We start from the raw sequence: 26,700 nt of genomic DNA, 5'->3' as shown, positions 1-26,700 counted from the left end.
CTACTTCATCTTTGGCAGCAGGAGGTGTAGAGGCAGCCCTGAAAACTTCTTTAAGAGAAATGTTGCCTTAACTTTCATGAGAGACTGTAGTTTTACCAACTCTAACCTTGGTGGCCTTTTGGACATGCAACTGCTTAAAATAAAAGCAAGAGAAGAAAGTACAGTGCTTGGTTCAGACCTGGCTATTGCAAGCTACTTAGAAATGGCCACTATGATTTATTCTACATATTCAAATTCCACAAAATATTTCACCGATACCCTATTTTGAGTAAGGATACTATTGTTTCATTTGCTCTAAAGTGACATTAATAGGTTCAAGTAATAAGGTTTCTGGGATTATCAACTTAAACTGTGTTCTCGTAGAGGCCAAACATGGAAAGATTTTAACTTCAATAAGATAAGAGGTGCTAGATAAGATAAGAGTCTTCAAAATTTGAGTAATATAGCTGAAGATTAGTAGCTCAACTTTAAACAAATTCTAAATGTCTACTACATAATAGTATAAAAATGATTTCTGTTATGCTTCAGTTGGACTGATGAAACTCAAGTTTAAAGTTCTAAACTTCGTAAGCAGCTTGTTTAGGTCAAATAGTACCTTATTTTTCAGTTTCTCTGAAAGATTCTACAGTAGACTTCCTATAATCCGGAACCTATGGGACCTAGGTGTTGCCGGATTATCAAATATGCAGGACTATCAGGAGGTACTATAAGATGGTTTTATATATATATATATATATACACACACACACACACACACACACACTGTATACAAAGTGTTCCTAGCCCTTTTTATTGTACATACTGTATACAGTATACTGTAATGTTTTAGTTTTTTTAAGCCTTTTTTACCCTTTTTGCTCAGTTCAGATGCTGCTGCTGTTACCTTGTGACTCATTTTTTGCCAAAGTTCACTCACTAGGCTCTTGCCATTTTGATGCCGGACTATCAGGAGTGCCGAACTACTGGAGCTTTACTGTCTATGGAAAAACTAAGGCCCTTCCAACTAGCAAGGTGTTTTAGGCCATATCACCTGCAAACAAAAGGTTAAAAAAAACCCACTTCTTCTAATTTAGCTTGAGAGAGGAACACAAAACAGAAGTGTGATTTGAAAAGATTAACCTGAATAGTAGTTACCAATCCTCGGTACCTTTTTGATCAATCTCAAAATATGCAGGAGTAGAAAAAAATGGACAATACACTGAATTGTAAAAGGAATGGGTTAAATTATGTATGACAAAAGGATTTCTCAGAACAAAGCTATTAAGCCAACCTCCAAATACTAACAATAACGTAGAAAGATTTCTGATTTAAAGTCCTTTATTAACCTGAATATAAAAAGACAGAAGTTGTCTACGATATAGGACAGAGTTTTTGCTTCATGTGGAAACAAAATTTCTTTACAAAGTGAAAAAATAAATATCTCTTGGAGTAAGGTTTATATGCTAATATGTGCGATAAAAAAGTAGAGTTTTAATATTTTGACAAAATGTCTGTGCAAAGAAACAAATGCATAAACACACATTACTGCTACATTAAGGCAATATGAAAAGTATATGCAGAAAAATCTCAGTAAAGTGACAGTGTAGTTTTCTAGCTTTAATTTAGCTAGTATTGCACCCAAATATGGTCTTCTAGTTTCCTCTAAATCATAGAGAACATACTAGTTGACCAAAGTCCAAAATGCCCAAATGGGGGTGGAAGATAAAAGATTTAGCGAGAAAGATAACCAAGCCACTCACTAGTTAAAACTTATGAAAGCACTTAAAAAACTTATACAAAGTTTACACCATTTTAGGCCAAAATGGATTTTTTACAGTTCAAGCATAATCAGCTTCTACAGGTAAGGCAGATTTACAGGATGACAGTTGAGTTCACAGCAAACTGGACACATCTCTAGAGTTGGGTAACATACATCTCTTTCAACTGGAAATAGTTTTCCCTTTTGATTTGCAGGCAAAGCCTTAGAACATTTCCTTAGTGGAGCATCATTACTAAGTTGGAGAGAGATTCCTGACAACTCCTCAGCATCCAGAAATTAAAAATTGCTGCAAAACACTTCCAAAATGATCACTACTATCATTTAAATTAAGCCTTATTAGATTGCTGATTTCAATGCAACTGCTTGCTTAAAGCCTTGCAACCTCAGATTTTTTTAAAATACTGATTTTTAAAATATTTTCCCCTCACTTTAGAACAATGTACTGAACACAGAAACTATGAACATTACACTAAAATTGAAGTACAAATTTGTAAAAATGAGTTTTGCCATTAAAAATAATGGAGCAATCACACCAAAGGAACAAAATAAAAAAACCTTACAACCAATTATAAAATGTGTAAAACTACACATTGAATGATCCCTGCTGGGTATATCAAACAGACTTTACACCATATTTCCCAGAATTACCTAGCTTTTGGCAATATTGCCACTTTGCAAGCTCATGCATCAAGAAAGATATTTTCCTTCTTTAGATGACATGACTTTAGAGTTCTGTTTTCACAAGTTGTCCAAAACCATCTTCTTGGGCATGCTAAACAGAGAATATTGACCCACACCAATCCAGAGATGTAGTGGGGTCTCTGCTTCTCATTGTAGGCAGGAGCTGGAGTGATTGCCTTCTTCACAATCAATGGCTGTAGTTCATCTTAGTGCAGTTTGTAAAAGTACATAATGCTTGAGAAGTGTACATGAAGGTCATATCATTGTCAGATTAAGCAGACTGGTGTGAGTTGGCAAATATACATGCTGGACATGCTCTACTGGAGATCTGCAAACTGGGCATGACTGGAAAGAAGAAGAGAATATATTAGGGAACATGCCTTTACCACAATTTTCTGGAATCTTGTATGTCTCGTGAGCAAAAAAGTCATCACCTTAATCAACAAACGTTATTGGTGAGACTGAAGTATTCAGGTCTGTTATCTTCATATATGACACTGTAAGAAACTTTCATGTCACTAACTCCTAACCTTCTCCACCCACATTAAATTACACCAAAAGGACTAGCTACAAACTATACCAGACCTGAAGAAGAGCTTTGTGAAAGCTTTAAAAACCTGTCTTTCACCAAGAAAAGCAGGTTCAATAAAATATTACCTCACCTACTTTGTCTTTCTTCATACTATAGCCTCACCTATTTAACTTACGAATTAAGTCGTTATGCAAATTGAATTTAAATACAAATCAAACTTTGCTGAGTATATTGGTAAAGATCAGTTAATTATACTAATAAAAAAGAATAGTAAAATGAAACGAGCTGTTTTACACATTAGCGTGGAATTACCTGCAACTGGGCAGCACAGGTCTCACAGCATACTGTGTGGCCACAAGGACAAAAGGTTGAATTTATTTCTTCCTCACAACACACCATACATAGCATAGACTCCTTCAGCTTCCGCAACTTTTCTTGAAGAGCTTTTGTTTGCTGACAGCTGAGACCCTCACAGCTGTCACAGTTCATATTACTTTCTGAAGACTTAAGGGGAGAATTTGGTGGCGTTTGGTCACTTCTTGAGACAAGATCCACAATGCCAGCATTGTAAAGAGCCCTCCTCGCATGATCATAAACCTCCTTTGATGTTCGCTTAATGTCAAAGACATACTTTTTGCCAAGATTAATGTTTTCATTCAGGAACAAGGATGCTAGATGGCCCTTTAAATCTCTACTGTACTGCATCATTACAGCGCTAGTAACAGTGTCACACCTGCAAGACAAACCCATGAGAAAAGTGAAAATTTGTTTAGTTAAAATAAATAAGTTTTCAATATTGTTTGTTCCCCAAGTTCAGTCACACACGAAGGATGGAAGGCAATCATTTATGACATATTTAGCGTACATAATTTTGTTTCTATATATGGGAGCTCTATTTCCAAGGATTTTTATAAACAGAATTGGAGGAATGAAGATAACTTTGTTTTCATTTCTAGCATATAAGTGTTTACTTCTTACTGAGGTATCTGTATTAGAAACAGATTTGATTCTCATTCTGAGGAAGTGCTACTTATGTTATGGAAGTGCAGAGAAATATCTTGCTTGCTTATCTTGAATTGTATATTCCCACTCCAAAAAAACTTCAGCAATAAGAATCTATTCTGCTCTTGGTTTTAATAGAAGCAGAGTAGAACTGCGTGTGAATTTTGTTTCATATCATTGTTGCTGTTCCTGGTGTTGTGTGCAGGAAAGCTAGGATGGAATTTTCCAGGGAAATATCTAAAATGCAAGATCGCACACAGAAGTATCAAATATCTACAGTCCTATGCCAAGTTTAAATCCTTGATTCAACTGCTGTTGTATAGGTACAAAGAGTGATTTACTCTGATAGCAATACAAACCTGTAAAATGCATGTGTCTCTGTTATTGCTCTGTACAGTCCACTTGCTGCTCTGGTGCTGATCATCTTAAACAAGAGAACTAGGCTATTACCAGACTCCTTGGTGACAGTCAGATACACATTCTTCCCAGACTGTGTTGCCATTTGAACAACTGGATAAGCAATCCTAGATGCGAATATAAAAGCTTGAGTAATGAATTTGTGCTGGGATTATTCTCTCTAAAAATTAAGGCAATTTCTATGGCCACTCAAATTGTACTATGAGAAACATCCCCTAAGACTACCCATAAGAAATTAACACCCATATTTGCAAACAAAAAAGGCTTCCCGATCTGCTGCATTGCTATATTGAAAATGCTGCACGGAACAAGTACAGGGCAGCACCATCGGAACCTGATTGGTCCTGGATGAGGGATTTTTTGCTGGACCAGGGGAGATCATTTTTGTACCCCTGCCACCAGCCCCACCCCACCCCACCGGCCTGTCTGCTGGCCTCCCAGCCAGGTTCCCACTGCCATTGCTCCACCAGGCAGCCTGGCGCTGGGGCTCTAGGCAGCTGCGTTCACTGAGACTCTGGACAGCCGTGCACATCAGGTCTTCCTGAGCAGCCCCATGCATCAAGTGCCGGGTCTAAATGAGCAGCTGCGTGCCAGGGCTCCCAGCCCTACTGGACAGCCACATGCCAAATCTCCCAACCCTGGCTGGGCACACCTGCTGCCATGTGCCAGGTGGTCCCACCGTTAGCTCCCTGTGGGCTACTGGCCCCACAGGGACCCTTATTACTGGCCCTCCACCGGGACTCTCTGGTCCTGCAACATCCATGCCAGACCCTGGATATTGTCAGACCAGAGAATCCTGATTAAGAGAGTTTCAACATGTACCACTAATAGGGATCCCATTAAACACATAAATTATCTGTATAGTCCCAAATAATGTTTTACATCAATGGTCTCCTGATGAAAAGGCTATTAGAATAGAATAAATCTGCAGTCCCTGCATGCTTTCGCAACTCTTGCATGGAGCAAACCAGAACACAAAGATACAACCAAAAGATTTTAACACATTTCCATTAGAAGAAAAGAGTTTTGATTACATAAAGAACCAAAATGTAGCTCACAGAAAAGATGAGATTCTTCCCTCCCACCAGGAATTTACCTGTTAATGGGACTGAAGTCATCTTTACAGATGGAGATGCCCTCAGGCCCAACACCAATAAGAAGTTTCTGCCCTTCACTGTCTCTCACAGAGTGCCATTCTACCCCATAGTTCTCTAGTGTTGAAACAATCTGCAGAACTTGGTATTCTGCTGAAGCCTGGCTCAGCCCTTCTAGTTCCTTGTGCTTTGCGGTAATACTGTGGATAACAAAAGATTAATGATAGTGAACCATTCACCCATATGCAGTAATCTACAGCAACATCTCATTTTAACAAGGTTATAAATGATCAAGTTAGGCAGAGCTTATATACAAGTACTGAATCACTTCTATTTAATTATATGATCATTAAAATTTTAGGAACACAGAACTAATTAAATATTATTGGATTATTTAAAGACTCCACATCTTGTATTTACTTGGCAAACAATTATATATTAAAGAAAAAGCTGCATGCTATTTTAGAAACCATGCCTCTTATATAGCAAGACTTCAAACTGCAAAGTTCCTAGCAGTAAAATATTCAAATGCATGCAAGTACATTTAGAATTTTGCTCTATGACATTTAGGTTTTAAGCTACAAAAATGTGTGTGTATACATGCACAGGGTAAGGTTGTTAAAATGCATTTTATTTGGTAAATGTGGTAACTGCTAAAATTTTCAGCAGTTACATGTTTACACGAGGGGGTCTCCCTGCAAGCACCTGGTCCGACCTCCAACCCCATCCCAGCTGCTTCTGATACTGCGCTGGCTTTTAATAGATGGAGCCACTTACTTAAAGATATTACAGGCAGTCCCCGGGTTACGTACAAGATAGGGACTGTAGGTTTGTTCTTAAGTTGAATTTGTATGTAAGTCGGAACTGGTACATATTGTAGGGGAAACTCTAGCCAAACATTTTTTTTAGTTTTGGATAGCATAGGGAAAGGTTAACTCCCCTCTAATGTTTGTTTTGCTGTCTGTTCCCCTGTTCAGAAGATTTCACATCTATTTCTGTCCCTGTGACAAACTCAGGACTAAAGGAGTAACTCGTCAAATACCAAACAGCTCTGCACCATGCTTTGAGCTAATAGCTTTATTTCCACACCATCCAGGGTTCTAGGAGGAGGGTCCTTTTTTTGCTAACACAATGAGGCCAGCACTTTGTTTGTTTTGGTGGAGACTTTGTTTGCCCAGGGAGCCCAGCATGTATGGGGGGAGGAGGGGCGGAGAGGCTGCTTTTGTCTGCTGTTCCGCAGCCTGTTGCTCAGGGGAGGGGGCAGCCTGTTGCTGGCAAGAGGGGAGGGGGACGCGTGCAGGATGCGAGGCCGCGGGGGGGGGGCCAACGGGCGTGGGGAGGCACTTTTCCTCTGCCCGGCAGCTCTGCGGGATCCCTGTCCCTGTGGCCAGCTGCTGCAGGCAGAGGCCAGTTGGAGCCGGCCGAAGAGGAGGAGGAGGTGGATTCTAGGACCCAGGTGAGCGAGCCCCGGGGACGCTGCTGCGCTCCGGGAGCCCGGCATGTATAGAGGGGAGGAGGGGCAGAGAGGCTGCTTTTGTCTGTTCGGCAGCCTGTTGCTCAGGGGAGGGGGCAGCCTGTTGCTGGCAGGGGGGTGGTGGGGGGCAGCGGGCGTGGGGAGGCACTTTTCCTCTGCCCGGCAGCTCTGCGGGACCCCAGTCGGAGCCGGCCCGAGGAGGAGGAGGATCCTAGGACCCAGGTGAGCGAGCCCCGGGAATGCTGCTGCGCATGTGCGGGAGTTGCCTCACCCCGTTCGTATCTAGGGGATCTGACGTAAGTCGGATCCACGTAAGTCGGGGACTGCCTGTATGATAATAGTTTGATTTCCATTCAAAGGATAGCTGACCTCAACACTAGCTTTGATTTTCTTTGGAACACCACTAACATTTTCACACCAAATACCCATACATTATTTACTAATTTAAATTCTTAACTTCTGTCACTGATTGTTAAGAGTAATTACAGCAATTACGTACCTCTCTAAGATGGCAGTAGTGAGCTCCTTTGCGGACAACTCCTCATAACTGTATTTGGCAGTATTCTGGTTATAATCCCCAAACTTCATGTGAGCCAACAATGCACTAAGTTCAATGGCATGCTCTGAAGAACACTGAAGATTACCAGCCAAAAGATCCTCCCTTATATGCAAGAAAAACATATGCCTGCAAGAAAATTACTTTTAATTTTTAAAAAGTTATGACTAGCATAAAAGTAAGTTTGAGAGACTCAAATAGCTCTGGCCTGAGAGTTAGTAAACAACACTAATTTTATTAACTCTTAAAAGTACTGATTAAGGATTCTACAAACGCAAAGACAATATCCATCATCTTTTCAAAAAGTCTGACTAAATTCAAAGATGAGTTTCTTTCAGCAGATTCATTTAAATACTGAACTGTCCAACAAGTTAAAAAAAAAAATAAAGCAAATACTTCAATATGCTAAGTCCAATAAAAATTCTCCTGATCAATGAAAATCTGAAATGGCATTCACAAATTGCATGTAAAAGGCTATGTAGGTTGTACTGTCATTTCTAAATAAACATGCATTACTTCAATTTGCACTACTATTATTCTTAATTAAGTGAAGCGAATATAAGCATAAATCAGCACATGCAGTTCTGTGAAATTATATTTGAGAAATCTGAGAGATTTCCCTGTTTATTCAAAATAAGCAGCTTTCCTATCGTACTCCTACACAGGTGGTGTGATTTTCCCCCGCTTGAAAAAAAATCCAGTGAAAATTACTTTAAAAAAAATCTACAAAAGTGCTGTGAAAATATATATTATACTTCCTTTGTAAGCATATTTATTCAGCCACTTGTTGCTATTCTTGACTTAACCTCTGACCCTTATATTTAGATCTGTTATGTTGGCTGAACAGGTAAAAAATCAGGATAGATAAAATACATATTTTTTAATTTGCTTATTAAAATAAATGTAAAGTAAAGCAATTTAAAATGATAAAAACCTATATTTAAACCTAAAGTTACTATAAACTATTAAAATATCATGTAAATTACATAAAAATAATCTTCAGATAGTACATATTTGGAGCTGTCTGAAAAGATGTCAAACCACTGAACTGGTGGCAGTCATCCACTAAGCACCAGGATTCAGTTTGAAACTCTAAAACAGCTGTCAAAAGTAGTAGCCTGTTCTGGAAATGCAAAAAATATTTTTTTCATGCCAGTTTTGTTCAGTTAGTTCAGTTCAATGACTAGTTTATTCAAAATTGAGAAGCAAAAGCAGAGTTCAAAGAAGCAGGAAAAAGGCGGTTTTAGTATTCCAAATTATGAATAAAAATGAAGATGAGATACTACAAGTTGGACCTCACCAGTCTGGCACACTCAGGACCTTCACCAATCCAAACAAGGAAATTTGCCTGACCGAGGCCTGCAATTCTGCCACCCCTGCCCATCTCTGGTCCTTACTCCCCCACCACCATCTCACTGGACCGGCTCCGCTCCCAGCCCTGGCCACCAGGGCTCTTGAGTCCAGGAACATGCTGGACCACGCATGTTGCTGGACCAGAAAGTCCTAGTTTAGAGAGGTTCAATCTATAGTTTGAAAACCTTGAAGGACATAGTGACCAGAAACAACCAATGCCATTAAATTAACTATAGATAATACCTCCTTTGTTTTAAAAAATCCTCAGTTTTAAATGTAAAACATGTTTGACAGATTTCTTCTTATGTACCTAGCACACTGAAGGTGGAGTGAGTGAGTCTGTCTGTCTGATATATATATATTAAAAAAAAGTGCTTGTAGGATGACAGTGATATAACATCACATCACTCTGTGCTTCTGCCCTCAGCCTCAGGGACTCCTCCCCCACTCCCCCATCCCAAGTGCCTGGTAGGTGGGGGGAGCTGGGGGAAGAGGAGAGGGCCAGTGCTGCCACACTGCGGCCTGGCCCTATTTGGCAGTTGTGGGGGAGAGCCAGGGCTGCCTACCCAGAGAGAGGGGGGTTGGGAAGCAGGAGTTGCAGCCCCCTATTATAGAATAAAATCAGCTTTTAAAAATTGGTTTTGTGTATTTAACTTAATTTAAATTTTCATTCCCATACAGCATGAAACAAGTCTTACTTAAAAAAATTAATCTAGAAAATATGAAAATGCTTCACTAATAATTTTCTAACATAATAAAATTGTAAAAATTAAGAAACTGAACAAATGAATGTTAAGCTATGTAATAGCATAAATATATGACTGCACTACCCTGCTGGCTAGCAAAGTTACTACAAAGTTTAGCAAAAAGGCTATAGTTAGGTTCAAATCAAAATGTTTTAATGGTTATCAACCATACTTCAGGGAAACTAAGAGTTACAAGTGCAAAACAAGATTTCTACTTGCCGATTTCTAACCCCGTTAAAACTGGTGATGTAAAACAACAGGCTAACTGACTAAACTAAACTTCCTGAAGTAAGATGCTGAGTTGCTCCAATGTCTGGAGAAGGGACTTAAGTTATCATTGTAGCTGCATCTTAACAGTGACAATCATGCTGAAAGTCTTAGGGCTTTGTCTACACTTGAAATGGTACAGTTGTTCCTCTATAGCACTTCAGTGTGGAAAACTACTATGCCAACAGGAGTTCTTTACCCAGGGTATGTAATCCAATTCCGCAGAAGGCAGTAGCTACGTTAATGGAAGAATTCTTCCATCAACTATGCAAGCTGACCTAGCCCCCGCTATAACTTCCATTTTCAGTTTGTGGTGTCCTTTTAAACGTCCCGAATACATAAATCATTAAAAGAAAAGAGTAACAGTATGCAGAAATCTATGAACAGATTTTTCGTCTTCTCATTTTTCTAATCTGGAGGACAAGGTTGAACAAATGATTAGTGTTTGACAGCTGTCTTGGTCAAAGTAAGTCTGAGTAGTTTAATTTAGATAACTAGGATTAATTGTCTTAGCATTAAATTTACTGTCAAATTGCATGCATGTGGCTAAAATTTCAATGTGATACAATTTTTCACACCCCCAAGCAACGCAGTTGGGTCGACCTAACTTTTCAGTGTAAACCAGGCCTTATGTGAGGTCTACACTTATGCCAAAGTAGCACTTCAGTGTATATACTCACCACAGCAACATAAGGGGGGGGGGGGGGGTCTCCTGTTGCTGTAAAGTAGTTCACCTCATTAACAGGGGGTAGCTAAATGAACTGAAGATTTCTTCCACTTATCTAGCACTGTCTAGACAGGGACTAAGTAGGCTGCCTTAAGTACATCCCTCACAGTTATGGATTTTTCACATCCTTGAGAGATGTAGCTGGGTTGATTTAATTTTACAGTGTAGACCAGACCATATTTGGGAATCAGTGTGCTCTGCTTCCATTTCAATGATTAAAGTTTTATGCAATGGCATATCTGATCTGGATAAATTAAAATATATGTATTTTCTGCATTTTAAGATGAACATAAAACCTTTCATTTTGTTAAACATTTTTTACCATGTTTATTTTAGGCCATGTAATTTAGAAAAATTATCCATTTTCATTAATTCCGTTTTTTTATTCATTAGTTTCCTACCCTTTTAACTTTAGACATGTTGAATCAGGGACATTTTTACGTTAGGTAATCATTACACATTTACCACACAATTTGCCACACCGAGCAGCAGATTTCACATTTGCTACAGTTAGAATGAGAAAGTCATCTTATGAATAAAATATTGAAAAGACTAAAAATAACATGAGCTAGCCAAGGCCTGAGTGAGGATGAGTTGCAAACTGAATTGCAGCTCTCTTCCCCCACCCAATTGGAAGGGGGCAGGAGGAAAGAGAAGGAATGCTTAAGTCTTCAATATGACTACATGACATCACACAGCAGAGAATTGCTATACCATATATACAAATTAACCAAATTAATTGTTTATGAAGCAATCCTTAAAGACATCATGAAAGAGAAAAGAAAAATATTATTTTTGCTTTGCAGTTTACATCTAACAAAAAAACTGAAGCATTTAACAAAAACTAAAAGCTGTTTACTATATAGGGGTCATATTGAATTGAAATTTTAACCAGATGCATGCAATCTAACAATATATTTAACTCTAAAAGCAATTAATTCAAGTCAGACTTGCTCTGTCCTAGACAGCTGTCTAACAATAATAATTTGTTCAACTCTGGTGTCCAGATTAGAAAAATGAAAAGCCTGTTCATACATTTCTGCATACTACTGCTTTTTGAAAGTGCTTACTTTTTATGATTTATGTATCAATGACATTTAAAGGGACATGACAAACTTGAAAACATTATCTACCTGAAAAATGTACTCCTACTACAGTTACAAGTGACACTGAAGATTACAACTAAAAAAAGCAATATATATATTTATTTCAGTGAACTTTGTACCGTTGACAGCACTTTGAATACACAGCAGAAACAGCAAGGCACTCCCTATTATTACTGAGAAAGCCTTTCAGACATCAACGGATAAGCTGAAAAAGCAAAAAGATTTCTCCAACAGATAATGTTAGAAGCAAATACAATAGAGGCAACTTTAGAATCACCTCTAAAGATCTGTTAAGTCTAAAAAAGTGAAGATGAGGGGGAAAATAAGAGAATTCCTGTGAGACCCTGGAGAAGTCACTTAGCCTCTCTGTGCCCCAGTTCATCTATAAGACAAGGATAAACAGTAGTTTCCCCTAGCTTAGAGGTATGAGGTGTTGAGGTGTTCAGATATTATGGTAAAGGGGACCAAATAAGTACTTCAGATAGACGGTCCTGATATGTTTTTCACCTTCATTTTTATGCAAGGACACTTGAATGGAGTAGGAAGAAAGCATCACCACAGATTGGAAGTAAAAATTGTAAAGGCTTTGATTAATCAATGGTTACAGAGCACTCAACTTAAAATGCTAATTTTTGACCAGTGTTCTCTCTTCATGCAGCCTGTTCCAGTACACACTCCCCAAAGTCATTTTAATCAGTCAATTTTAATCAATATCTATATTCCAACTGTCTGTTACATAAGCAACAACCAGAAACACAGAATCTGAAGTCAGTTAATTAGAATGTCCCCTTTTGGGAACCTGACTTAACAGCTAGACTCCCGATTTAACAGCTGCAAAGTTCACCTGCAGGGCTGAATGGACTGCCTGTGGCATTCTTGAGTCGTATTATTAAATATCAGGAGGCATTTATCCAAATTTCTGCAAAGAGGTTTTAAGGTTTAAGCACAATGCTATTATTGTATCTCCAAAAGCCAGTGAATAGCTGCCTTTTCAATATCCCAACTGAGACTCCTTCAAGAATTCCCTGGGTAGGAATTCTCAGGTAGCTCTAAAGTAAAAGCTGCTCAATTTTTCAATTCAGTACTTTCATTTCTAGGAGATGCTGTTAAACAGGAAAAAGATTCAGGACATTAAAAATTCTGACTGGAAAATCAAAATCAAAATGAAGTGGCAGTGCAATATCATTGCTGTAACAGTTCACTTCAAAAAACAAGACACCTTATTTAAATGAGTTTCTATTGATTTTATAAACAAACTGCACCTATTGTCAAACTATTTCAGTTCAACCAGTTTATCAAAACCAAATTAAACAGTCACTGACCAAGTTTTATGACTTCATATTATATCATTTTAGTTACGTAAGGATACATTTTTAACACTTAGCAACATTCTGGAAAAACATTATTTTAATCTCATTAAATAACTGCAAAAAAGTTAGTACTTTACAAGTTCTAATACTTTTGATTCTCTCATATCATGTGACTAACCCAAAAAAGCAGTTCTTTAATTTATTTCTCCAAATAAATAGTACAATTTCACTTCACGCTTAAAACCTCTAAAAAACAAATTAAATCTTCATAATGCAAAATTTCACTCTTAAATTAAGTTCTACTAAGGTTTGTATTAGTGTCTCCCAGATTCTGGCACACTTCTGACACAACTCAGCTTGTGAAAAGCAGCAGTTATGAAATCGCTCGTATATTCAAAAAACCTGAAAGTAACCCCATACCTTCCTCAACAGCCTTCAATCAGTCACATAAAGCTGTAATACTAATACAGGCAGTCCCCGGGTTACGTACAAGATAGGGACTGTAGGTTTGTTCTTAAGTTGAATCTGTATGTAAGTCGGAACTGGCGTCCAGATTCAGCCGCTGCTGAAACTGATCAGTTTCAACAGCCGCTGAATCTGGATGCCAGTTCTGACTTACATACAGAATCAACTTAAGAACCCCAGGCATCCCCAAGTCAGCTGCTGCTGAAACTGATCAGCGGCTGATTCCAGGAAGCCCGGGTCAGGGGCTTCCTGTAGTCAGCCACTGGTCAGTTTCAGCAGCGGCTGACTTGGGGATGCCTGGGGCAGAGCAGCTAGGGTGCTGCTGGGTTGGTCCAGTAGCGCCGCCGCTCCTCGGCGCTACTGGACCAACCCAGCAGCACCCAAGCTGCTCTGCCCCAGGCGTTCTGATTCAGCCGCTGCTGAAACTGACCAGCAGTGGCTGAATCAGGACGCCTGAGGCAGAGCAGCTGGGGTGCTGCCGGGTTGGTCCAGTAGCACCCAGAGCGGCGCTACAGGACCAACCAGCAGCGCCCCAGCGTCTGGAGCAAAGCCGCGGAGCACGGGGGCAGCTGGACAGCCCAGACGCGCCGTGGCTGTCCTGCTGCCCCCGGGCTCCGCGGCTTTGCTCTGCTTTGCTCCCCGTCCCCCTGGTCTGCAGACCAGAAGGACGGGGAGCAAAGCGGCGGAACACGCGGGCAGCAGACAGCCCAGACGCGCATCTGGGCTGTCCACTGCCCGCGTGTTCAGCCGCTTTGCTCTGCTTTGCTCCCCGTCCTTCTGGTCTGTAGACCAGAAGGACGGGGAGCAAAGCGGCGGAACACGCGTGCAGCAGACAGCCCAGACGCGTCTGGGCTGTCCGCTGCCCGCGTGCTCCGCCACTTTGCTTCCTCTCCCTGGTCTGCTGGAGACCAGGGAGAGGGCCCCGTTTGTAACTCGGATCCGCGTAACTCGGGGACTGCCTGTACACAAAAAATTGAAGTTCTGAGTTTTTAATTGTTTACTACACTGCAGTGAAGGACAAATCTTCCTCTTAAGTTTAATTGTGGTATTCCTGCATAACAATCATACCAAATTTCTTGGCTCCAGTTGTAATGCATACAAGATTGTACATCATGAGAATATTAAAGCTTGTCTTCTGTTTTGAGTATGCATATTTTTGTTTGAGAATGAATCCAGGTGTTCCAGGATATTTCTGGATATAAAGTAGACTATATCAAAATATAAGCTATAAAACTGCAAATTATTTGAAGGTTTGTCTATATTGGATAACTTAAAAAAATTAAAAGAATTAACTACAGGTGAATTTAAGGCACATACATTAAAGCGCATTAAACCCCAAAATGGATGCTCTCATTCAGAAGTAAAATGGCCTTAGTTTTGCTGTAGCTTGATCCTTGGAATTGAGGCCACTTTACTTTTGAATGCAAGCATTTGCACATGCTTAATGCACTAATTTATGTGATTAAATCCACACTTTTGATTAATATGTCAGCTTGCATACAAACAAGACCTTAGTCCTCAATCAATGACATTTCTATCTTATTGCATCCCACAACAGGACTAAGGATTCCCAAGGCTCTTTTTGACTAAACAAAACATTTCAGGCAGATGGAACAACAGTATCAAGAGTCTTCTGGACAATCACCTACAGAATTAAAATTAGTTTATTTGAATCTTGTCTTTGTAGTAGGGTCACCATCGTAGTAGGTTACGATTTACTGTTGTGGTGTCCTGACAGGTCTCTTGCTCCATCAATGATGATAACCAGTAGACTGCATGGATGTATGCTCAATCATGTGTGCTGTGTTAACTTGCACAATTAGTCAACACAGCAGACTCAGAGAGAGCCTCAAAGACCACAAAGTTCTGTGAGCAGGGGCCTGCCTTTTGCTCACAGCTTAGTTTTGCTTTAATATTAGCCAAGTTTTGTCCATCATTAGCTAGACCTCAAACCAGGCCTGTACTACATGGGCTTTTGTTTCAGGCCCTCATCTTACTACAGTCTCCTAACATACTGCTGTAATCATTTTCATATAATTTCTATTGACACTTTTAGCAGCATATAAAAACACAATACAAATTTTCAGAATCAAATGCACACTGGGTTGTAGATTTATTTTTCTTTTTGATAGTACTAAGTTTTTTATAATGAAACTAACACTGAAAAGCAGCACCAAACCTGGGACTTCTGAAGCTTAGTGCATGAGCCTCTACTGAACAAGCTAAAAGCCAACGGGCTCTCCACTAAGGCTGTAGAGCAGACTTATCAGACTGACAAATCTAAACTTACAGGCAAGTCTAAACTTACAGGTTACTTGCACACACCCCCTCCCCTCTGCTGGCATCAGAGGCAGAGGGGGGGGAGGAGAGAGCAGGAACCATCACTGAAGGGAACTGGCTTAAAAGCAGGTTTTCCCCCAGCACCGTCTCCGTGGTGCCGCCTACTCCCTCTGCGCTGCTGCCTCTGATAGAGGCAGCAGTGTGTGTGTGTGTGGGGGGGGGAGGTTGCTACAAAGCAGCCTCTGCCTGTGACAGGCCCAGGCTTGCCACGGAAAGAGGCTGCTTCAGCAACAGCCTGGGTCTATGGTGGCCTGGGCTGGCTGCAGGCAGAGGCTACTTGGGAAGCAGCCCCTATCCGCAGAGCAGACTCAGTTCCCCAGTGGGCCCCCTGCAGACAGGGACTACTGCCACAAAGCAGCCCCTGTCTGTGGTGGCCTGGACTGGCTGAGGCCAGAGGCTGCAACAGAGGCTGCTGCCTGAGCAGCCTCTGCCCATGGCCAGCCCAGGCAGCTATAGACAGGGGCTGCTCCAATCAGACAGCCCCCGCTACAGCTCTGCAGTTTAAATGTACACTTCAAGTGCAGAGCCTCAGAGGGGGAGCTTCCAGACCCGGCATGAGCTGGGACTGAGCACTTCTTCCCTTATTGACTAATCGTATAGTCAAAAATTCTATCCACTACATTAGTGAATTACCCATCTCAACATCTTTAGACAGTATACCACACCCAGAAATTGTGTGGGTTAAATACTTGCCCTAGCTGAGGAAGTGCAACACAGACAGGTAGAACAGAACCTGAGATCTCTGGAACTTAGTGCATGAGCCTCTACCACAGGAGCTAAAGGCCAGCTGGCTATTAGCAAAGGCTGTAGAGCATACTCATTCTCTCTGTAAGTGATCTTAGTGGGTTTTACCCACAAAAGCTCATGACCTAATAAATTTGTTAGTCTCTAAGATGCCACAGGACTGCTCATTGTTTTTTTCTAGATAGGACAATACACCACACCCAGCAGGTGTGTGGGTTATATAACTACACAATACTATCAAGGCAGAAAAGTTGATCAACAGAAGTATTTTTGTATAAATGGTCCACAGTATGAAAAAGTAAAACTTCAGGGGTACTAAAAATTACCAACCCTAATCACCAACACAACTCTAGATGCTCTGTCTACTGTTCCTCCCTTCACACACAATTTATGCAGAGTTGACAGTGCCACCTGTTGCAGATAGAAACAGGTATTTAGGAGCTATAATAAAATTTAGACAGTGGGTAACATTCAACAGCCTCCCCACAGAAAATATAAATGCACATATTCCAAATTTTAAGTCAGACTAGAAATTCTACTTTTCTTTTGAGAGAAAAACTTCATGCTCAATATCCAAAAAGTTAATTAAAATATTTTAGCCTAGTGAGGTAAATATGGGAACAACCCAACAAGGGTATCTTAACCCCTTCCTTGTTCTGTGCTCCAGATAAATGGAGCCTACAAAGGAATGATGATGTGGAAGTAAAAAAATAGCTGCAATCTCCATTCTGCTTGCAGTGGGAAAGGCAATAGAATAATAGATGATCAGTGCTTCCCAAAAACTAGTTGGTGCAACCAGGAACATGCATCCTTCTTGGCACCACTAGCTGCAGTGCTCCTGGTGGAAATACTGGGGGGAGGGGGGGAACCAGAGGACCCTCTCTTTGACACTGACATGTAATTTGAAGCTCCTTACATGAAATGAATTTGAGGTACGAGGTACAATTCTCTTAAAATGTAGTTATACTGTTGAAAAATCACCACTTGAAAACCTGAAAAAATAAGACCAACCTACCCTAGCAAGATAATGCAAAAGTTACCTAATATGAAAGAATAATTCTGCATTTATTATATTTTCCAATATATCTACATTAGTTTGCTCTCAAAGTAGGTGAAAGGTTACCAACAGCTATTCAACTCAGCTTCAGACAATCAGATGCATTCAACTAGCGAGTTCCGAGTTCCCGTAGCAGTTACTTTAGAAGAGCCAAGAAAAGCTAAGTAGTTACCATATCTAATCTATGTGCAGACAGCTACTATATAAAATAAACAAGAAACTGGCCATTCCTTCAATCTACATTCTCAATATAATCAAATGTCAATAATAATTATAAATTTACATCAACAGATCAGCCATTTTTACCTAAATTAGCCCATAAGTGTGCAACTAGATAATGTGGTAACAAAAGCAGTTCACTGAACAGGTATATAAACCAGAATGCTTATTTTGCATTATCCTTCCTGAGTTACTATATGTATCTTTCAAAAATATACAAATACACAAAACAGTCATCAATGTTATACGGTAATGCCATATTTTTGAACAAAACTAGTTTTCAAAGCAGATAAAACAGCTATTTTAAATACTAGTTCATTAGACTTTTCAGTGTAATATGCCTGAATTTGACAAAAAGATGCCAAGAGCTGTATATGAATATCTGATTTTCAACCTAATCACACAAGTAGTAAATTATATAGCCTACTTTGTCAAGTGTCAGGTTACTGAAATAACATTAATAAGGTTTGTTTTAGTCAGGCATTATGTTTCTCAGCTTTCTAGTAACCCGTTTTAAACAAAGTTAACTATAATAGAAGTGATAGAAGGAAACAAAACAACTAATTTATATAAACCTTTACAGAAGGCTTTCTTAACAAAATGAAAAGGTCCATGTATTACATATTGTAAAAAAGATGTGGACTAACAAATAACCCCAAAGAAATGGGGTTTGATTTGGTAAAGACTATCAACAACCTCCGTCTGTAACACAGTAAAAGAAAATTTCTTTGAAGATACTTTTTCAACAATACCTCAAGTCAGGTTAAAAATATAAAAAGAAAATACATGCTGGATAAATTATGGTGAAAGAGGAGATTTTATGCTTATCTGGTGGTCATGTCTAGTCATGAGAGTACTGGGTGAAACCCATAATCAATCACTACAAATTGTTGGATACTTATTAGGGATGTAAAAATTTGTTTAAAAAGGTAACCCTGTAAATGCTAAAAGTCCTAGCAGTTATACATTGTGGGCTCTGCAGTATAAAGCTTAAGTAAGTTATAAAGGTGGCACAAGTTTCTAGACTTCTTTGCTACTTGTACTTGTTTCACAAAGAAATCTTATAATCACAAAGCAGAACTTTCTGCCTGGAGACAAGAGTTCTAAGCCAATCAGGAATCAAATGTCTTCAGATCCTGGGCTGTGTTCCAATGCAGCAGTCTCTGATTTGTTAGACATGTCTAGTAGCTATTAGTCAGGGGTTACTTGCAGTCAATGACCTAAAGTTACATTTCCATCACTTCACCACAGGGAGCCATACATCCTCCTCTGGAGCCACTCATTGCTAAAACAAGCACAAGAGGCACTTCTACTCACTTTTGAGGTTTTAAAGTTTAACAAACCCATATGAAAGCAAAGTTTCTGAAGTTTGCCAATCATCTTGGATCACAACTTCAAAACTGTTTTATTTCCCTGCTCTAAAAATCTCATTTGCCTTATGTTACAAAGAACTGTTTTATAGCAAGTTCTTTGATACAGCAAACACCACACCTTAAAGCCCAATTCCTTTGAATTCAATGGAGCAAAACCCTGTTAAAAGTGACCCTAGCTCAGTGCAGCACTGCAGTGTTTCCAAGGGACAGTGCTGAAGAAGCCTGGGATCAGCTGACCCCAGGCTCAGTGACCCCAGATGACCCCAGGCTCAGTGCAGCTGGCTCTTGAAAAGGCCACTCCGGAGTTTCCAAAGGGCAGCACCACAGGAGCCCAGGGTCAGCTGGACTCCCCAGCTGACCCAGGGCTCTCTTCAGTGTTGCCCCTTTGAAGTGCTGTGGCGGTGCTGCGAAGAGGCAGAGCCAGGATCAGCTGGGCACTCCAACGGCTCCTAATGCGCAGCACTTCAAAGGGACAGTGCAACACAGAGCTGGTGATCAGCTGGAGTGCTCCACGTGCGTTGCCCCTTTGAAGTGGGAGAAGCACTTCAAATGGGCAGTGCAGCATTAATGCTGCAATTAATCCTTCCCTGCATTAATCACAGGTGTTAACTCACATCAACTGACAGCCCTAAAAGGAAGCTGTTTTATGGCAGTAATGGTTAGACAAATTAATATAATTTGCTATATATTTCTGGGCAATCCAAGATAAAGTTAAATAAGAATACAGAAAAATATGTAAGAATCACACTATTTTCCACATAGGCAAGAAAGAGAGGCTAGTATTCAGTAACATCTCGTTTAGCTGGTTAACCTGTTAAACCTAAGAGATCTTTCCAATGAAATGGTAAAATTGTTTATTTATGTTCTGACTTTACAACCATTCACAAACAGGCAAAGGAAGAGTGAAAACAACCATGTCACCCTGACTCTTGAATATTTAAGTTTCTAGTAATTTATAGCTAATGTACTTTTGTAAATATCATAAATGTGATATTTAGCTAATTTAACGAAAATCCAGTGCTGTGGCCTGCATGTGTTGTGGTGTTAAGGTGCACTAACTCATTTCAGAGGAAACCTTTAATGTGGCAAAAGATCTTCTGCCCTTATTGATATTGGAGAAATTGCCATAATAACCAGCATCTGGAGAACTTGACACCGATAACATTTTTACATACAAAATTGTCAACAACAACAGACAGGCATTTAAACAACTGCTTTGACTAAGACTTCCATGTCATCCATCCCTGTTTTATTTGAAAGGATGCAATGTCAATGAAGAAAGAAAGTGTTGCAGCTGTAACAGTACAAACGATCATCCAAACATGCCCGAGCACGTGCTCACTATTCAGCAACAGCTCAGACAAGCCTCTGGCCTTTTCTCCCTCAATGTCCTCCCCTTCTTCCATATAAGCCTGAGAATAGCCATGGCATCTGCAATGTGTGTGAATGTGTACCTGGCTGTAGCTCCTGTCCTTCACAGCCCAAATGTTGTACTTTTGGCAGGACAAGAAATATTGGAATTAACTTAAACTGGATGTGACTACAAGAAAAATAGATATTATACAGTTCTGGGGTTCTTTGCGGGGACCTGTAGTGCCTTATGTATACAAAAGAGGACTGCTTAGTGAGGCTTAACTGTTGGAGCTTGCACCACTGTAACCCTTGCAGTTCAGTTAACAGTTTAATTCTCTAGCACAGATGCAGCCCCCTTACCAGTGCAAAAAAGTTAGTGTAAATTATATAAAGATAGGATGTTTCAAGATGGCCTAAATCTAAAATTTAGGCTGACCTAGCTATGCTGAGACATGCAGTTATGCCAACCTAAGATCTGGTACAGACACTCTGACATCAATGGAAGAGCACCTCTGTTAACCTACCTACCACCTCTCTTTTATTGTGAATTAACAATTAAATCAACAGAAAAATCCCTTCAATCATTGTACAGGTGGAACCTCGTTAGTCTAGCACCCTCTATTCCAGCACCCTCGGGATCTGACCGATGGCCGAACCAGAGAATTTGCCATACCTCAGAGGGGTGTCGATATTGTCTAGCAGTATTACCAACACTTCCACTGCTTACTGGACTCTTACAAGACATTAAGGTGTAAATTAGGGCAAAATAACAGCACAGAACACCGAGTTGCAGCCACAAGATTGGTGGCTGTAAACTAACTTTATGGCACTGCAGGAAACTTGGCCACACCCATGAGGAGTGGACATCTGGCTAACTACTCATGCTGGACCCTAAGGATGTAAAAGACTAGTCAACTATCCAATAAGCATTTGCTTATCAGATAGTATTTTGACTAGTAGATATCCCCCTCCCCTTTGCTGCCTCTATAAGATGGGAGGCAGAAAAGGGAGGGAGGGGAGAGGGGTACTTCTTGGAAGCCCCCAGGTGGCCACTGCACAGCTGATCTGTGGATCAGCTGTGAGGCAGGTGCCATTTTAAAATGTCGCCTGTGCGCCTTTCAAAGGGGCAGCCATGGAGCCCAGGGTCAGCTGTGTGGCAGCTTTCCCTTTGAAACTGCTGCCTCCGCCCATTTTAAAGGGAGTCCCCCCAGCTGACCCTAGACTCCAGGGCTGCCCCTTTAAAACGCTGTCTCTCTGGTGATTCAAAGGGGCAGCTGCCGTGGAGACCGGCATCAGCTGGGGATTTCCCAGCTGACTCCGGGCTCCCCATGGCATTTCTCCAGAACCTGGTATCAGCGGAGAACTCCCCAGTTAACCCCAGACTCCTAGTGGCATGCAGTGTAGCATGGAGCCCGGGGTGAGAGGGGGACTCAGAATCCCTCCTGCTGATCCCGAGCTCCATGGCTTTGAAATGCGGCTCTTGTGCATTTCAAAGAAGGCACCCACCCGCATGTAGCCCAGAGTCAGCGGGACTTCCCGCTGGCCCCGGGCTGTACAGAGAGTTCCGCATTCCTCCTTCAAAATGTACAGGAGCCCCTGCTGGACTCTTGTACGTTTCAAAGGAGGAATGCGGAAGTGCCTATCGACTAGTCAATGATAATTCCATCAACTAGTCAGTTAACTGCATTTTAACATCCTTAGCTGGACCATGGATGAGTGCAGACTAGAGAGGTTCAACCTATAAGTAGTATTTGCACTGCTGTGCAAAGGCAGTTTCACTAAATCTCTCTGAATGGCTAAAAATCTCCAAGGCAGAAAGAATCTGAAATTCTATCACAAAGCACATTTTTTTTAAAACAACAACAAAGAAGTCACATCTTCATACATCATAAGGAGTTTAAAAAGTACATGCTAAATATGTGATTCTGCTATGTAATAAGCATTCGGATCAGAATGTTAACCACAAAGCACAAATTAATTAGCTAGTAAAATGAAGAATGAAATACCTGACAATCCTGGGATGTGTGTGGTCACAATAAATTTGAACACATTAAGGTAATGGAATATCATAATTTTGTATTTGTTTTCAGACAGATTTCACCAGTTAATGATCCCCATCTAACACCAGAACCTATATAGCTGACTGGTATATACAAATGTTTTAGATTACTAGTTCAAAAGGAAGAAAATTATTGACTTATCCACTGAAGATGTGTGAGACATTTTCTAGTGCAAATTAAAATCAATAAGGGTTCATTACTATTTGTTGCTGGAGTTTGAAACTCAAAAAATTGGTAATTATGCATTTTTCTAAAACTTATCAATTTAGTTATTGTGCTTGGTTAGTAGGTCTTTTACAGAAGAGACAAAACAGTTGTTCCTTTTGTAGCTTAAGAGAGAATATATAGCTGCTGGAAATTGCTGTAACCTGACACTAGACTAAGAGGAGTTTAGCAAGTTTAAGCATTGTGGTAGAAAACACTTCCTGCATAAGCAGTTGAGAATGACCTGCAGTAACACGCTGAAGAGAGAGGTTACTATCGGGCATGTAACTCAATATAAATATCACATGCTAGCTCTTGTATTTTCTCTTTCACTTGTAGCATTAAATATGTATGGAATTAATTATGCTGTTCTGAGCTCTCATATTATGAGTAAGTTAGAGTAGCACTATTCTTCTTCAATCTCCAAAAAAGAGTGAGAACTGTTTAAAATGATGTTACCATTTTCACAGCAAGCTAACTATACAGCTGAAAAGCAAGAAAGCTGGATATAAAAAGTACTAAATGATTGGTAGAGACAACATACAGCTACCTTACAGTATTAAATTACAGACCATGAAAACGTAAAATGAAATTCACTCAAAACTAATCTTACCTTGTCTGTTCTTGCAAGATAAGATGTGGTTCTACAAAAAACTTGACACGCAGTTTCAACCGGTAAGGAGCTAATCCATCCATCTGCTGGGAGATCCTATTTCTCAAATTCAGCCATAAACTCTCCCCTTTACTGCCTGCGAACTGAAGCCCAAAGTAATCCACTTCTATAATCCCCAACCTCCTGCAAACCTGTAACAAAAATGGAAGTATTGTAAAAGTGGATCTATAACATACATAATGCCAAAACCATCACCCAAACACAGGAGAGTAACTTTTTAAAAACTGCTCAGTACACCTGCTACAAAACCCAAACACTCTAATAATAAACTCATCTTACTGATTCACTTGCCAGTAAGAAATCATCAAAACTAAGCAAAATATTCAAGAAGCTGACCAGCTGGCAACCTACAGATATGTATATGAAATGACAATACAAAAAGGAGGCATCAGAGTTATCACTGTTCCCCCTCCCCACCAAACTTGGGCACCTAAGCAAGAGTGACCTGATTCTCCATGATTCTGAATTTAGAAAACAGATGTTTAAGCAGAGAGATGACAGATCTATAAAATCACGATTGGTGAGGTGAAGTACAGAAGTGTTATTTACCCAATCCAAGCAGCAGAGGTTACCCAACAAAACTAAAAGGTAGCTGCTTTAAAAACAAAGAGAAAGTATTTCCTCACACAAGGCATAATCAACTTGTGAAAATCACTGCCAAGGAATGGTGTGAAGGCCAACCGGGTTCAACAACAAAAAAAGGCAAGTTCACCACAGATTGCTCTATTAATGTGGCTCTTTTCCAAAGGAGTCAGAGATACAACTCCATCAGAGACCAGGTGTCCCCTAGCAGCCCTTGACTGCCAGATGCTACAACTGGATGGCAGGGAACTTTTAACTACTGCCCTGTCCATTCCCTCTGTAGCACCTGGCAACTGGTCACTGCCTGAAAACAGGATATGGGGCTCGGTGGCCCATAGGTCTGACCCAGCACAGCGTTTCTCACGTGCATCAGCAGCCCCCTCTCCACCCAGGAAACCAAGGGCGCCTCTGAAAACTTGCTTAGGTGGAGGGAGCCAGGCCCGACTGGGCCCACACGGAGGCAGCAGAGCAGTCGGCCAATTCAGCGGGGGGAGGGCAGGACGCCTCTCCGGGCCACGTGTCTAATATTTAGGCGACGGGTTGGGGTGCCAGGAGGGGAGCGGGGGGAGGGGGAGGGGAGCGGGGGGAGGGGTGGCAGAAGCCTGGATCCTGCCCCCGCCCCGCAGGGCCCCGGCACTTCACCCCTCCGCCTGGGGAAGGGGGCGCTGGGGCCTCTCCCCAGCCCGCGAGGTCCCTCCCCGGGGGAGAGCGAGCAGCCTCTGCGGCCAAGGCGGAGGAGCTGGGTGACTGACCCCGCTCCCCCCCCCCCCGCCCGACACAGACACCGCGCGCGCGGGGGCCGCCCTGCGGAGGGCTGCGGGCGCGCGAGGGAACGTTAGTTAAGGGCGCGCGAGGCAGCCTCGCCCGCCCCTCACCCGCCGTTTCGCGAAGGGGAGGGGCCGCCGGTCGCCTTCTCTGCAACGGACCCGGCTTCAACGGCCGTCGGGGAGGCGCGCGCGCGGCGGCGGTATTCCCGGGGCGGCGCCTCACCTGGTTGAGACAGTCCTCGCCGTTGGCTTTGGCCTCCACCTCCACCTCCATCACCACCGCGTCCGGCCTGGTCACATAGCACAGCATGGCTAGGGCAGGCATCCACCGCCTCGCGCACCCCGCCCGCTGCGGCCCCCGGGCCACTCGTGATCGTCTAGCCGCCGCCGCTGCTGCCGCCGCCCCCTCTCCAGTGCCTGCTGCGCTCCGGCCAGCGGCCGCTCGCACTCCCATATATCCCCTCCGTCTCCCCGCCTCCGCACCCGGCCGGCAACAGCCAGCCAATCGCAACGCGCCGCTGCTCGCGACAAACAGCCGCCGTCGCCAATCAGAGTGAGGTTCTCTTGCGGCCGCGGTGGCAGGGGAGCCCCGGTTTGTTATTGCTGCTCTCTGCCTCCCCCTGCTGGGTCACGGCGAGAAGCACGGGGGGGAGGGGTGCTGCGCTCTACGTGGGGAGGGGCTGCCCGGGCCCACCAAAGACAGGCGCTGAAGGTGAGGATGCACAGAGCCAGGCTGCCCTACATCTCTTCTAGCAGGGAGCAGCTGGCTCAGTGGATGCGAGCGGCAGACGCCAGAGCAAATATTGCTCAGCGTGGTGGCCTTCCTAGCCGACAGAAAACCCCTGTGTGATAGCCTACCTGGCTGTGCTGACAGCTGTGCTGGCATAGAGGCCTTAATGTAGACATCACCTAAAAGCTTGTCTTCCCCCCAGGTGATGCTCCCCCCAGGTTCATGAATAACAGCCTTTGTGACACTTCCATTCTGGACTAAACAGGAATTTCCCCAAATTAACTCAAAATCTGCTATAGAATTGAGAATCTCTGCTGGTGGCTGTGTCTAGACTGGCAAGTTTTTCCGCAAAAGCAGCTGCTTTTGCGGAAAAACTTGCCAGTTGTCTACACTGGCCGCTTGAATTTCCGCAAGAACACTGACGATCTCATGTAAGATTGTCAGTGATCTTGCGGAAATGCTATGTTGCTCCCGTTCGGGCAAAAGCTCTCTTGCGCAAATGCTTTTGCGCAAAAGGGCCAGTGTAGACAACGCAGTATTGTTTGCGCAAAAAAGCCCCAATTGCAAAAATGGCGATCGGGGCTTTCTTGCGCAACACCGCGTCTAGATTGGCACGGACGCTTTTCCGCAAAAAGTGCTTTTGCGGAAAAGCGTCCGTGCCAATCTAGACGCTCTTTTCCGCAAATGCTTTTAACGGAAAAACTTTTCCGTTAAAAGCATTTGCGGAAAATCATGCCAGTCTAGATGTAGCCAGTGGGTCTGGAGATGTGGCTGCACTGACAGGCGTCTGGCAACATTCATGCTGAGCAAAGTGACCAGGCTGGATGTAGTGGCAGGCCCAGCAACAGAAATTTTGGACTGTAGTGCATCATGTTTGCTGTTGCCCCATTCCCTCTCATTTTGCTTCATTTACACAGATGCTCTCACTTGGACTCCTGAGCTTGAGGCCTTGGTACAATTGTTCCCTCTTACTCCTCCTATGATTGAGGAGTTGAGGCAAAAGCCAACAGTAAGGACGGTCTCAGAATTATTCATTTCAGAGTACAATATACAATTATAACATGCATTTTAATATCTTATTTCTAGGCTTAGCTGACTCAACTCATGCT

General features: G+C 42.0%; 1 protein-coding gene across 2 annotated transcripts; it reads right to left on the bottom strand.

Moving 5' to 3' along the window:
* Positions 1-1,299: 1,299 nt before the first annotated feature.
* On the bottom strand, positions 1,300-25,290 carry MYLIP (myosin regulatory light chain interacting protein). Of its 2 annotated transcripts, none has more exons than XM_075921202.2 (7): positions 25,085-25,290; positions 23,453-23,643; positions 7,459-7,644; positions 5,488-5,685; positions 4,334-4,498; positions 3,285-3,705; positions 1,300-2,785 (listed from the first exon to the last, which is right to left on the bottom strand). In XM_075921202.2, exons 1-7 carry the CDS (start codon positions 25,184-25,186, stop codon positions 2,696-2,698), a joined length of 1,353 nt encoding a protein of 450 aa, XP_075777317.1. In that variant the 5' UTR covers positions 25,187-25,290; the 3' UTR covers positions 1,300-2,695. The 2 variants fall into 2 exon arrangements, with proteins under 2 accessions (XP_075777317.1, XP_025046574.1); XM_025190789.3 differs by lacking the exon at positions 25,085-25,290 and adding an exon at positions 24,459-24,480.
* Positions 25,291-26,700: the final 1,410 nt, after the last annotated feature.

This window comes from Pelodiscus sinensis, chromosome 2 (assembly GCF_052426305.1).
Source record: "Pelodiscus sinensis isolate ZL-2025 chromosome 2, ASM5242630v1, whole genome shotgun sequence".
In the NCBI taxonomy this organism is placed as follows: Eukaryota; Metazoa; Chordata; order Testudines; family Trionychidae; genus Pelodiscus; species Pelodiscus sinensis.
This window is presented reverse-complemented; position numbering and strand designations above follow the sequence as displayed.